Source organism: Leptodactylus fuscus, chromosome 3 (assembly GCF_031893055.1).
Source record: "Leptodactylus fuscus isolate aLepFus1 chromosome 3, aLepFus1.hap2, whole genome shotgun sequence".
Lineage (NCBI taxonomy): Eukaryota > Metazoa > Chordata > Amphibia > Anura > Leptodactylidae > Leptodactylus > Leptodactylus fuscus.
This window is the reverse complement of record NC_134267.1, coordinates 224,078,567-224,093,491: the sequence shown is the minus strand read 5'-3', so window position 1 is coordinate 224,093,491 and position 14,925 is coordinate 224,078,567. Positions and strand designations below refer to the sequence as shown.

The window sequence follows — 14,925 nt, the reverse complement described above, 5'->3', positions numbered from 1 at the left end:
GGCTCTGGTAGCCTCCCGGTAGTCACAGCAAGGCTCTAGTAGCCTCCCGGTAGTCACAGCAAGGCTCTAGTAGCCTCCCGGTAGTCACAGCAAGGCTCTAGTAGCCTCTGGTAGTCACAGCAAGTCAATTGTAGCCTCCCGGTAGTCACAGCAAGGCTCTAGTAGCCTCCTGGTAGTCACAGCAAGGCTCTAGTAGCCTCCTGGTAGTCACAGCAAGACTCTGATAGCCACCCGGTATTCTCAGTAAGGCAATAGTAGCCGCCCAGTAGTCACGGCAAGCATCCTTTAGCTGTACACTACCTATATAGTCTCTCTGTGACCCCCCAATAGTAAGAACAAGTCTCTCTCTTAAGCTTTTCTCTATCAAGGTAGTCACAGCAATAGGAAATGGCACCATTTTTTAATGTATATATTGTATAGAACGTACAAAACAAACAGTAATTTGTCATTGGCATACCTACTGAGATAAAGTCTAAGTATTCTGATCCTGGTAAAGCTGGGTGACAACAAGCATTTACAGTTTTCTTTGCCTTCTGCTGATCTGAGCCTACTATACACCTGTAGGGGTCTCTCACATATAATACAACAGATATGGGGGGAGCAGCAATGGCTGTCATAGATTTTATGGATAATATTCCTTCTAGTACCCCTGCTTGGTTCCGTTTACAATATATAATATAGAAAAAATTAGTTGATATACCTCCATGGTGAGTTGCAATTTCTGGCAGGATATTTTAGAAAATGGGTTAAAGCGTAAGTAAACTTTTGTCTGTTTTTCATAAACCAATAGTGCAGTTGATGGGAACAAACTTTGCAATTTATATCATTAAAGAAATGTGCCTGTGTCTTTATCCTGTCTTTGCTTGTGTACAGAGTACGGACTGAATGAGTGGTGTCAGTTTACAATGAAGTCTATGGAGAGAGGAGAGATATGAGGCCATCCACAGCTGTAGTAATTCCTTATAACCCAGCTGTGTTGTGGAAGAGAACGGTCTCTCCACACTGCTGATGTCTCTCCTTTTCCTCCCCTCTCTGTAGACTTCTATTGTTCAGATTTAATCCATGACACAGGCAAATAAGTGAAGAAACAGGAACTTTAAGATCTACACTCACCGGCCACTTTATTAGGTACACCTGTCCAATGCTCGTTAACACTTAATTTCTAATCAGCCAATCACATGGCGGCAACTCAGTGCATTTAGGCATGTAGACATGGTCAAGACAATCTCCTGCAGTTCAAACCGAGCATCAGTATGGGGAAGAAAGGTGATTTGAGTGCCTTTGAACGTGGCATGGTTGTTGGTGCCAGAAGGGCTGGTCTGAGTATTTCAGAAACTGCTGATCTACTGGGATTTTCACGCACAACCATCTCTAGGGTTTACAGAGAATGGTCCGAAAAAGAAAAAACATCCAGTGAGCGGCAGTTCTGTGGGCGGAAATGCGTTGTTGATGCCAGAGGTCAGAGGAGAATGGCCAGACTGGTTCGAGCTGATAGAAAGGCAACAGTGACTCAAATAGCCACCCGTTACAACCAAGGTAGCCAGAAGAGCATCTCTGAACGCACAGTACGTCGAACTTTGAGGCAGATGGGCTACAGCAGCAGAAGACCACACCGGGTGCCACTCCTTTCAGCTAAGAACAGGAAACTGAGGCTACAATTTGCACAAGCTCATCGAAATTGGACAATTGAAGATTGGAAAAACGTTGCCTGGTCTGATGAGTCTCGATTTCTGCTGCGACATTCGGATGGTAGGGTCAGAATTTGGCGTCAACAACATGAAAGCATGGATCCATCCTGCCTTGTATCAACGGTTCAGGCTGGTGGTGGTGGTGTCATGGTGTGGGGAATATTTTCTTGGCACTCTTTGGGCCCCTTGGTACCAATTGAGCATCGTTGCAACGCCAAAGCCTACCTGAGTATTGTTGCTGACCATGTCCATCCCTTTATGACCACAATGTACCCAACATCTGATGGCTACTTTCAGCAGGATAATGCAATGCCATGTCATAAAGCTGGAATCATCTCAGACTGGTTTCTTGAACATGACAATGAGTTCACTGTACTCCAATGGCCTCCACAGTCACCAGATCTCAATCCAATAGAGGAGCATCTTTGGGATGTGGTGGAACGGGAGATTCGCATCATGGATGTGCAGCCGACAAATCTGCGGCAACTGTGTGATGCCATCATGTCAATATGGACCAAAATCTCTGAGGAATGCTTCCAGCACCTTGTTGTATCTATGCCACGAAGAATTGAGGCAGTTCTGAAGGCAAAAGGGGGTCCAACCTGTTACTAGCATGGTGTACCTAATAAAGTGGCCGGTGAGTGTACTTTATAATAGAACCAAGTTTTTCTTGACCTGAACTATGCATTTATGACAAAAAATAAGATATACACTTTTAATCCTCCTAATATGGTGGTAATATTTTATCCGATCCCTTGGCGGTGGTAACAATTCATATCTGTAGATTGGATTCTCCTATGTGCTCCAAGGCTGTCACACAGAGACTATATAATCTGCACGCTCTCTTCTTCTGCACAGGTCCCTCTGAACTCAGTTTTGATGATGTACTCCCTACCTCAGAAAACCTATCCCACCCCACTGCCAACAGACCAAAGATGCCCGGAAAGAGACCACCAGGACGTTTTAACGGTGTGCATTCTGTAAGTACAACAGACGGCTGATGTCATGCCCCCCTTACCCCCAATGCAACTATTGAGTCTTGCACACCTCTGCCACTGTATTCTAGTGACTTGCAGCAGTCATGCCTCCCTGCCAATTAAACGTGCCTATAGAAATGCCCATATTGTGTGACATCCCCTTTAATAGCCTTCATGACCTGATGATGCAACTTTTTTGTGTGTTGTAGCAAAATAAAGACTTGATTGAGGAACCAAAGGTACATCATGAGGAAGAGGAGGAAAGTGCCAAACCATTGACGCCGGAAGTCAAGAAGGTAATGAGTGCCCTGATTTAAAGGGAGCCGTACACCATCTCCACCAACTCCAACTCTTTGGATCTTTCAATAGGCACAGCTCCGCTTATTCCATCACAGTTGGAATTTTCTCTGTAGCCCTCACCGTTCTTGAGCAATCATAGCTGTTAGTTATACCACAATTATGCTGTCCTCTGGTGGGTGGGCGGTCCTTAGCTGGAGCAGAGAGTCAGGGGTCCGCCCACCTGTCAGCAGAGCCTATAATTGTGCTGAAAGTAACAGCAGTGATTGCTCAGGGACTATGAGGGCTAGAGAAAAAATTCCAACTGTGCCGGAGTAAGTGGAGCAGTGTCTATTGAAGGATTCGAAGAGTTGAAGGTGGTGAAGGTTGTCTTTAACCGGTTAAGGACCGCTGGCCGTAAATTTACGGCCAGCAGTCCTGGTCTCTAAGACCAGCCGATAGTAAATTTACGGCCGGTCTTCAGAGACTCACTAGGCAGGGGGTGGGGCGGGGGGAGGGCAGGGGTTAGGTGTTACTAACACCTAACCACCCCCTCAACAACGTTCAGTCGGACTCAGTTCCGACTGAACGTTTTAACCCTTTCGATCGTGCCGTGAAACATCACGGCGCGATCGAAAGGGATCCGCCGAAGATTGAAGCTGATCGGCACCCCCCGCGGCGAGATCGGGGGGTGCCGATGTCAGTAGAAGGTAGTCTGGGGTCTGGCCAGTGACCCCAGACTACCGGAGCCCCCACATACCTGGTTGATCCTGCCGACCGATGGAGGAAGTGAGCGATGCAGCTCACTTCCTCTGCAGCTTGCAGGACACGAGCAGGCTCGTGTCCTGCTCGTGTCCTGTCTGCTATTGTGCAGATTCAGTTGATGCTTTCATCAAAGCATCAACTGATTGAAGTGTCCTAAATGGACACATGAAAAAGTTAAAAAAAAAAAAAGTTAAAAAAAAATAAAGTGTATGAAAAAAGTAATAAAGTTATAAAGCCCAAAAATCCCTTTTTCTCTATACAAAATGAATTATATAAAAAAAGTACTAAAAATTAATAAAAACAATGCAAATTTGGTATCGCCGCGTCCGTAACAACCTGTACAATAAAACTGAAATTATATTTAATGTATATGGTGTACAGCTGAAAAAAAAAAACGGAAAAAACCCGCCAGAAGTAATGATTTTTCACCATATCACCTTACAAAATATGCTATAAAAAGTGATCAAAAAATCATATGCACCCCACAACAGTACCAATAAAAAGCGCAGGTTGTCCCGCAAAAAATAAGCCCTCAACCAACACTGTCAACCGAAAAATAAAAATGTTACGCCTCTCAGAAGATGGCGATGCAAAAATCACTGATTTATGTCCCCAAATGTGTTTTTGTTCTGCAGAATTAGTATCGCATAAAAAAATACTATAAATGAGGTATCGCCGTAACCGTACCGACCCGCAGAATAAAGGCTACATGTTACTTATACTGTACGCTGCATGGCGCAAAATTTAAAGGGTACAACTCAATGCCAGGATTGATTTTTTATTTTTTTTTTTAAATCCAGCAAGAAAGAGTTAATAAAATGTATTCAGTATGTTGTAGGCACCCAAAAATGGTGTCATTACAAAATACATCACATCCCGCAAACAACAAGCCCTTATATGGCCGCGTCACCAAAAGAATAAAGAAAATATAGCATCTAGTAATGTGAAGACAAAAAAAACCAAAATCGCCAAATTATTAGAATACAACTGGCGGCGTCAGGAAGGGAATGTATAAGCAGTGTGAGCGAATATCAGTGGACACCCCAGATTTACAGCTTATGAGGGAACAGACACCAGAAGTGACCCCCAAAGTGACCCCCAGAGTGACTCCCCCAATCATAGGAGCTACTGGGACATAGTAGGGAATTTGGTGTCTGCAATGTTCTCCGCACCGCTTATATATTCCCTCTTCGCCATCCGCCGTGCAGTCACGTCCGGATACTAATACTCACTACACCCCCTGATAAATTCTTTGAGGGGTGCAGTTTTCAAAATGGGGTCACTCCTTTGGGGAATCCACTTTTCTGGTACCTTACAGGCTCTACAAACATGACATGGCGTCCAGATACCAAACATCTGAATCTGTACTCCAAAAGCCTCATCGCGCTCCTTCCCTTCTGCGCCCTGCTGTGCGCCCAAACTGCAGTTTATGCCACATGTATGACATATGTATGACACTGGTGTACCCCGGATAACGGACGTAATGTCATATGTGGGAATAAACTGATATTAGGGCACAGCCAGACACAGAAGGGAAGAAGGGTTATTGGGTTTTTGGAGCGCAGACGGTTTGGTTTTTGGATGCCATGACACTTTTGCACAGCTGAAACGCCAGTAAAGTGGAATCCCCTGATATGAGACCCTATTTTGGAAACTACACCCCTGAAGGATTTATCCAGGGGTACAGAGAGCATTTTTAGCCCCCAAGTGTTGCTATAACTTATTATCCATAAATGAATACGAAGCGGATTGTGAGAGGTGAAAATGACCATTTTTCCAGGAATACATCATTTCTGTGCGTAATATATTGTGCCTGACTTGTATCAGAGATGAACGCTCTGAAAGCTGTTGTGCCCGGGATACCCGCTTACCAGTTTTTGGAGTGTCTCTGATGACATAAGTTGGGCACAACATATCGGGCACTGAAATGGCGAATCTCTGGAAATTTTTCATTTTTAACTTCTCATTATCAGTTGCGATTTCATTTCTGGTAACTAAATAAATGCAACACTCAAGGGTTAAAAATTCTCGCTACGCCACTTGATAAATCCCATCAGTGGGCTAGTGTCCAAAATAGGGTGACATGTCTGCGGATTCCACTTTATTGACAATTCAGGGGCTTTGCAAAAGTGACGTCCAAAAACCAAACTGTGCTCCAAAAACCAAAATAGCGCTCCTTCCCTTCTGCGCCCTGCTGTGTGCCCAAACTACAGTTTATGCCACATGTATGACACTGGTGTACCCGGGATAACGGACGTAATGTCATATGTGGGTATAAACTGATATTAGGGCACATGTATGACACTGGTGTACCCGGGATAACGTACGTAATGTCATAAGTGGTTATAAACTGATATTAGGGCACAGACGGACACAGAAGGGTTATTGGGTTTATGGAGCACAGATGGTTTGGTTTTTGGATGCCATGACACTTTTGCAGAGACCCTAAACTTGCCCCTACAAAATGGGGTTTACAGTTACCTCCAGGTCTCTCCAAAAGGAACATGGCCCCCAGAAAGTCCCTCTAAATCTGTACCCCAAAAGCTAAAAAGCGCAGTGCTCCTTCCCTTCTGAGCCCTGCTGTGTGCCCAAGCAGCAGTTTACACCCACATATATCATTTTTTGCCCCTCGGGATGGCCCCTTAATAGTTTTAGGAGTGCAGGTCTCTGACGACACAAAGTGGGTGCAACGTATTGGGCACCGAAATGGCATATTTCTTTCAAAATTTCAATTTTCATTTTGGACATTCATTTTTTGGAAGCATTTTAGGCACAAAATGATAATACCCCTTGATTCATTCCATGACAGGTGTAGTTTATAAAATGGGGTCACTTTTGAGGGGTTTCCATTGTATTGGTACTTTAGGGGCTCAGCAAATGTGACATGGCCCCTGAAAACTATTCCAGCCACATCTGCCCTCCAAAATCCAAATACCTCTCTTTCCATTCTGAGCCTCACCATGTACCCATACAGCAGATTATGGCCACATATGGGGTATTGCCGTGTTCAGGAGAAATTTTGTAACAAACTGTGGGGGGCTTTTAATTTTTTAACTACTTGCAAAATTAAAAATATGGCGCTAAATGGACGATACATTGTGAAAAAAAAGTAATTTTTCATTTTTACGCCCCAATGTTAATAAAATCTGTGAAACACCTGTGAGGCCAAAATGCTCACTCTACCCCTAGATAAATTCTATGAGTGGTGCAGTTTCCAAAATGGGGTCACTTATAGGGGGTTTCCACTGTATTGATACTTTAGGGGCTCTGCAAATGCGACATGGGACTTGAAAAATATTCCAGCAAAATCTGTCCTTCAAAATTAAAATAGCGCTTTCCATTCTGAGCCCCACCATGTTCCCATACAGCAGATTATGGCCACATATGGGGCATTTCTGTGTTCAGGAGAAATTGTTTAACGAACTTTATGGAGCTTTTTCCCCTTTATCCTCTTGTGAAAATGAAAAATTTGGGGCTAAATTGACAGTTTATTGGAAAAAAAGTAATTTTTCATTTTCATGCCCCAATGTTAATAAAATCTGTGAAACAGCTGTAGGGTCAAAATGCTCACTATACCCTTTCATATGTTCTTTGGGGGGTGTAGTTTCCAAAATGGGGTCACTTTTAGGGGGTTTCCACTGTATTGGTTCTCTAGGGGCTCTGCTAATGTGACATGGCACCTAAAATTATTCCAGCAAAATCTGCCATCCAAAAGCCAAATAGCGCTCCTTCCATTCTGAGCCCCGCCATGTACCCATACAGCAGAATATGGCCACACATGGGGTATTGCCGTGTTCAGGAGAAATTTTTTAACAAACTGTGGGGGGCTTTTACTCCTTTATCCCCTTGTGAAAATTAAAACTTTGGGGATAAAGTGACATTTTAGTAATTTTTCATTTACACATCCCAATGTTAGTAAAATCTGTGGAATAACTGTAGGGTCAAAATGCTGACTATACCCCTTGATGAATTCTGTGAGGGGTGTAGATTCTAAAATGGGGTCACTTTTGGGGGGTTTCCATTGTTTTGGTACTCTAGGGTCTCTGCAAATGAGGCATGGTGCCTGAAAATTATTCCAGCAAAATCTGCTGTTCACACACCCAGTGTCGCTCCTTCCCTTCCATGCACTGCCGTGTGCCCAAAAATCAGTTTACGCCCACATGTGGGGTATTTCTGTGTACGGGAGAAATTGCATAACAAAATGTGAGATGCATTTTCTCCTTTAACCCTTTGTGAATGTGTTAGTTTTAGGTCTAAATGAATGTATTAATGAAAAAAAATGAAATGTCTAAATTTCACTTCCATATTATGTTTATTCTTATGAAAAACTTAAAGGGTTAACAAACATCCCAAATGCTGTTTTGAATAATTTGAGGGGTGTAGTTTTGAAAATGGGGTGATTTATGGGGGTTTCTATTATATAGGCCTTTATAATTCCTTACAGAACTGAAGCGGTCCCTAAAAAATTGGTTTGGAGAATTTTCTTGCAAATCTAGAAAATCGCTGTTACGCTTGTAAGCCTTGTAACGTCCAAAATAAATTAAAAGACAATCAAAAGATGATGCCGATATAAAGCAGAGATATGGGAGATAATATTTATTCATGTATTTGGGTGGTATGACTATCTGCCTGAAAAGCAGAGAATTTCACATTTTGAAAATTGCAATTTTTTCAAAATTTCCATCAAATTTCCTAGTTTTTTTATAAATAAATACAAAAATATTGATTAATATTTACCACTAACATGAAGTATAATGTGTTACGAAAAAAACAATCTCAAAATCATTTGTGTAAGTTAAACCGTCTCAAAGTTATTGCCATTTAAAGTGACACATGTCAGTTTTGAAAAAAAAGGCCTGGTCTTTAACATACTTTTGGGCCTGGTCCTTAACCGGTTAAAGAAAATCTGTCCCTTCTCTTCACATCTATGGTAGCTGCCCTTATATTCAAGCTATCAATGGGGCTCCCAGGGTCGGCTCTACGACCACTTTGTATATTGATCAGAAGGGAAATCAATGTTTCATTGAGTAACTAAAGACTCTAGAATGTTTTGTAATGTACCTTTTATTTAATTTTTTATTTCAGCCATCAGTTACCACAGTCCCCTCCTCTATATTGTCCCCTGTGTCCATCGTGCCCAAACCCAGCTTCACTCCCTTGAGCCCTGTCGTTGTGGACGTCAAACCAAAACTTGACCTTGTAGATGGAAAGAAGAGCGAGGTGGAGGAGTTAAGAGCTCAGATCGGCGAGCTGCTCATCATAGTGGACGCGCTCAGGAAAGAACATAGGTACCTGGGACTGTCTGTTATATGTGTCTGTACAGGGTCATATATTATACTCCAGGATTATTTGGGGGAAGAGATGGCAGTAACAGGCTCTGAATGGTCCGATAGCTGGTGGCCCACCAGCCAATGGACCTTTATACCCTAGCCTCGGGACAAGTGTCCATAATGGCACGTTCCCTTTAATCCTGCATACAGAGATGATGGGTCAGAGGTTGATGACATGACAAAAAGTTTTTGTATTTCCCCTAACTACAGGGTCAGTGGAGGTTGTGCAGTTGGAGAGACATAGACATTGACCAAAATAATGCAGCTAGAGCTTTGATCCTGGTGTCCTCATGTAAAGCTAGCTCTACATGGTGACTGATGACTCCTGTCATGTGACCAATGATCGCAGCGTCTCCCTGCAACTTCTTCACTAATGTAGATGAGTGGAGTTGCCCTGTGATGCTGAGGGTACTAGCCACACAAATATCCAGCAGTGCTAGTTTGTTTTTGTTTTTTTTTCACATTTGCAGCACCCTCTGGATCACAGTATAATCCAGTCATTTACATTCGTGAAGGAGTCGCAGGGCGACACGTTATGAGCTACTATGTAGCTTTTTCGCAATAAAAGTTTTGACCATTAATCCTTCTTGGTTTTATCAATTTCTTTATTATGGCTGTGTTTTTTTTCTACTAGGAGCGAGCTGGATAAAATAAAGCGAGATTTAGAAGAGGAGCGAATGCTGCGGAGCGGTTTAGAAGTGAGTGAAAGTTTCTATACTGTATTGTACTCTAAGGCCTCATGCACACAGCAGTGTGTAGCCCAAGGGGGGGCTCCAGGATTGGAGTAGAACCCACCACTGGAATCGGGGCAGTGATGGTGAACCTTTTGGAGACAGTGTGTCCAAACTGCAACCCAAAACCCACTAAATTATCGCAATGTGCGAACACAGAAGTTTAACCTTAATACTGTGCGAATCCACATTTGTGCATAAGATGGGCCCGCAAAATATGGTCGTGTGAATGGGGCTTTACAGACCTTTCACTTACACAAACAACTTTGTACTGCATTTGGTATAATTATGAAATATTAATGTTCACTATTTAGATCGCACAGGATCTGTTTTATAGCGACCATGCAATGTTATGACCTGTAGTAATATCACGTCTGCTATAAAACAGATACTGTGTAATATAAATAGTGAGGGGCTCCCACTCAGTACAATCTTCTCCACAGTGGCCCCCACACAGTACTATCTGCTCCACAGTGGCCCCCACACAGTATAATCTGCTCCACAGTAGCCTCAACACAGTACAATCGACTCCATAGTGGCCCCCACACAGTACGATCTGCTCCACAGTGACTCCCACACAGTATAATCTGCTCTGCAGTGGCTCGCACACAGTACTATCTGCTCCACAGTGGCCCCCACACAGTACAATTTGCTCCACAGTGGCTCCCACACAGTACAATCTGCTCCACAACTGAGTGCCCACAGAGAGGGCTCAGAGTGCCACCTCTAGCATCCATGCCATAGGTTTGCCATCACTGATTCAGGGAGTACAGCACTTCCTGTGGGGGTTATACTTCTAGGATTTACACACACAAAAGCAGCAATGTCTTTCTCTTCCTTGGCCAACGCCTTAAAGGAATTGATTCATGACCTTTCTAGACAGCTGTAGGTCTCCCCCTGCAGTGGCCTCTACAGGTGAAGTGTAGTAGTGCAGTTTGGCCATTCAAACACTTCTACTACTCCAGAGCTCCTGTTTATCTGTTCTGTCTGACCCTAGTTTCCTATGGGATCATGCCTCTGACATTCCTAAAAGTCTAACCCAATGTAACCCTTTTTCGTTTTACCCCCTGCAGAGTGAAATCGACAAGCTGAAGAAGGCCATACAATTATCATGAGGCGCCCGGTTCCTGCAACCTCAGAGTGTGAAGTCCTTTGCTGATATTTAGTCTGGCTTTCCCACGTTCTCTGAAGCATGATTAAACCTATTACTTTATCTGGATTTTTTTTTTTCCAGAAGACAATTATTTTCCTAATATTTTTTTTTTATTTTTTTTGCCAATAAGATAAAAGGGGCCTTAACTTCTTACTGTGCTGGAACCGCAACCCTCCTGTGCATAACTGGGTTTGCTTGAATATACTACTGAACTTGTATGTAAAGAGAGGGATTTGTGTATCAGACTTTTATTAAAAACGTATAATTGTAATTTTATAGAAAAACATGAAGAAAAAAAATGTCTATGCTCTGACTACGGGGATATCTGCAAATGATCTGTAATATAGTCCTATCAGGGGTCTCCAATAGCCTTAGATCATCCTTAGCTGATATTTTCCTACACCTGGAAAGGGAAATATATTGATTTTTTTTTTTGTTGTTTTTTTTGTATATTTTAGCTTTCTTACCCGGAATCGCCCACGGTTGTGCCTGCGCACAGCTCGAGTATTAACAGGCTGTGTATAATTAGATTTATATGACATAGATATATGTTAATATACTGTACGTTGGAAGCATCTCATATATGCATTTTTTTTTTTTTTAAATGATATATAAATATATACCTGGACATCAAGTCACTTGCACTAGGATGTATACAAGGGATTGTGTTCAAGTGCATCTGTCTGGAGATGGGTGTACTTTAAATAGGGTGTCGTTAAAGGGAACATTTCCCCCTCTCCAACAACTCCAGTTCTTTGCATGATTTAATAGGTGTTACTCTACTGATTCCAGCGCAGTTGGAATTTTTTCTCTAGCCCACACCGTTCCAGAGCAATCGTTGCAGTTAGTTTTCACACCCGTTATTCTGATTAGGCTCTCTGCTGTTAGGTGGGTGGTCCTAGGCAGGAGCAGGTAGTCTGGGACCGCCCACAATCCGCATAGCTAGTCCTGAAATTAATACCCTTGATTGCTCAGGAATGGTGGGGGCTAGAGAAAAAATTCCAACTGTGTTGGAATCAGTAGAGCGGTGCCTATTGAAGGGCGCAGAGAGAGAATTGGTGAAGGTGGTAGAAGTTCCCCTTTTAAGGGTGACCAATCCATACTCACATGAGGTGACAAGTGGACACATACAAAAATGTGACCATTTGGAACCAGATGGGGGCATGGTTTGGTTGTCAGCCGCACCATATGTTCTCACCCTAAGAAGGATTTCAGCAGTGCTGACACAGGTCTTCAGCTGGTGTACTGCCCCTTTAAGAATAAGTTCTTCTGGTATAACGAAGTTATAATAGTCAACAGCTTTTAAGATCTCTGCTTACGGTCACTAAATGTGAACGCCCATTATATAAGCTATGACATCACATGACCAGGTGGGTTACAGTATCAGAACTCTGAGGGTATGATAGTTGTCTGGTCAGTGGAGGTCCGACCACTGGGGTCCCAAATCCTTCACTCCATTCACATACATGTTGCTACATTCAGTTATATGGGCATGCCAGGGCCAATTGAAATGGAGTAGCAGCGTGGACAAGGGGCGGTCAATCCGTTCAAGTAGGGGCTATGGAGGACCCCTTTCATCTGACTGGTAAGTCCCCTGTTGTCCATTGTACATGCCCTTTAACGATGAAGCAAGCAGAGATCTTAAACTGTGAAGATTTGCTGAAACTGGAAATACCCAATTTAAGGGTTTGCTTGGGGGACACATCATAGGCCGGAGTCGCACCTGCAGGTTTTGATGCACTTTTTCGAGCCTAGTGGGTTCTAAAAGAAGTAAAATATTTCCAATATAATCTTCCGAATCCACTTCTTTCACTCAAATTGCATCCAATGCACCCTGTGTGATCCCAGCCCTGAGGATGCCCCTGTTTAAAGAGCAGCGGTCTCCTGGCACTTGCACTTCGATCCATGCAGTGGAGTCGGAGCATTGCGCTTACACTGGATTATTCTCAAATTCATCTAGAAATCCCATTCCACCCGTCGTAGTGTCGTCCTCCTTTGTAAAGATGAGATCTGCCGCTCTAACGCGGGGCCGTATTCTATAAGCCTGCCGTCGATCAGACTCTTTAGCACTATGCAATACTTTATACGGTTTTTAACCCTTTCCTAACGAGTGTAAAATCCTTTATTCCCACTTTCATTGAGATATAGAAATATGTATATTTTTTATTAAAAGTAAAGAAACTACAGCCAAATAATGGGATATACAATTGGTTTTGGATTGTCTTGACTTTTGAGGTGTGTGTCGTTGTCTACGTGGAGAATCGATCATCGATGTCTTGTCTGATTTTGTCAATTTTTAATTCTTACCCCGGTGTGAGAGTAGCTGCGATGGGCAGATAGAAGTAAACCTGTCAGGCGGCTACTTCTGCCCTATCTGAGAGCGGGGCATGATAGAGGGCGAGTAGCGGAGCAGGTTTTGTGTAAATCCTGACCGGACTCCTAGGTAGATGATGAGTCCTGATGACCCCGCCCACCTTCAATGATTACTCCACCCACACACTATATCGGTGAGAGCTGTCCATTCACTGCGGATGGGGTTAATAAAGATTCTTGCTGTCAATCACCGTGTGTGGGCGGAGTTATCAGGACTCTTTGTCTCTCTTAGGAGTCCTGTGAAGATTCTCTTTGTATTCCAAATGCTGGACCCGAAACCTTTATATCTAGAGCTGAGTTTTTCTCCCCCCCCCCCATCACGCCGTTCTCTTAGAACAGCATAAATCACATGACTGGTTCCGTTTAAAGGGCACGTCCATCCCCAGTAAATAGGAGTCAGTAGTTTTGTTTCTCTTAGTTTTATCTGTACATATAGGAGTCCCAGTATTGCCTCTTGCATGATAAAGCTGCCCTAATAATGCAAAGCTCTTTGCACTGCTGCCATATTGTTGCTTAGTTGGGCAGCTTTGCCATTCAGGAGTGTCAGAAAGTGAGTATGCAAATTTTAATGGATGCAGCCCGCAAGAAACAAGTATAACTAAGGCTGGCCGGACGTATTAGATGAGTGTTGGCCATACCAGCTGACTATATAATAGGTCAGGCATGTTCGATGACAACATGCCCAATTCTTTGGTGCTCTGGGTGATAAGCACCTGTCAAAGGAAGATTCGGTGCCTGGGGAGCCTATTGCTTTACTGCATGCTGCAATATCTTAAAGCTATGTGTAAACAGTAAGCACTGGGCTCCTACTCCCTCTAGTGGTGCCTGCATGAAACAGGATTTTATCAATTAGTTCTGAGTGCAGGATCTGTATTTACTGGGGCAATGGTCTTCATACTATCTGCAGCCGCGTCAGGAAGGCTGAAATAGTCTGCAGGACTACAGCTCTCAGCAGTCCAGCGTGCTGGGATTTGTAGTGCTCCCCCGCGGCCACAGGTTGCTTGTCTATGCTTGTAAAGCATGCCGCGGTCGGTTCTATAAAGAGGATTTTGCATGTAGACAATCAGTATAGTAATAGTAGTAATGGACTTTTCTTTCATGTAGCAATAAATTTGATACAAGTGCAATGGGGGTGGGGAAGGTAATTCTCTGTAAGCTGCTATGAATGTTTCCAGCCGCCAGAAGTGTCACGTTAATGTCCGTCTATCAAGAACATTCCAGATCCCACAAAGCTGCTTATGTCAGCGCATTGAATTGACTGTTTACAGGTGCTGTAATATAATGCATGCTTTCAGGGCAGTAAATAAAATGATTGAATTTTCCTTCGAGGGTCTCTTGTCTTCATTCCATCCTGCTCGCAGACTCCGGACTCCTCGTCTAGTTTACTGTTGCATAGGTGAATTCATTGAATCCAGAACAAATAATCTGAAATAATGGAGGATGATGTAGATAATCTGTTTTCCCTTAGTCCTAACAGCAGCACAGCATTCGGGGTATTTTCTGCCCCTGTGTGCTAATAGGAAAGGCGGAATTTTTAATAAGCATAATAAATGCAGCCTAGTTCCCTATAAGAAGACCTAGGCCTTCCCCCTTGCGTGTTTTTTTTTAACAAGTAGTACAAAATTTAGGGAG

General features: G+C 43.2%; 1 protein-coding gene across 7 annotated transcripts in view; it reads left to right on the top strand.

Annotated features, from left to right (window-relative positions):
• Positions 1 to 14,610, top strand: part of CD2AP (CD2 associated protein) — a 64,033-nt gene extending 49,423 nt beyond the window's left edge. For 5 of the 7 annotated variants that reach the window (XM_075269215.1, XM_075269214.1, XM_075269212.1 and 2 more), the window contains 5 exons: positions 2,547 to 2,668; positions 2,875 to 2,961; positions 8,792 to 8,994; positions 9,671 to 9,734; positions 10,841 to 14,610. In XM_075269215.1, coding sequence (XP_075125316.1) covers positions 2,547 to 2,668; positions 2,875 to 2,961; positions 8,792 to 8,994; positions 9,671 to 9,734; positions 10,841 to 10,882 — 518 coding nt within the window. In that variant the 3' untranslated portion in view covers positions 10,883 to 14,610. Of the gene's footprint in view, positions 1 to 2,546; positions 2,669 to 2,874; positions 2,962 to 8,791; positions 8,995 to 9,670; positions 9,735 to 10,840 lie in introns of those variants that run through there. The other 2 variants (XR_012715346.1, XR_012715347.1) reach the window with 1 other exon arrangement.
• Positions 14,611 to 14,925: the final 315 nt, after the last annotated feature.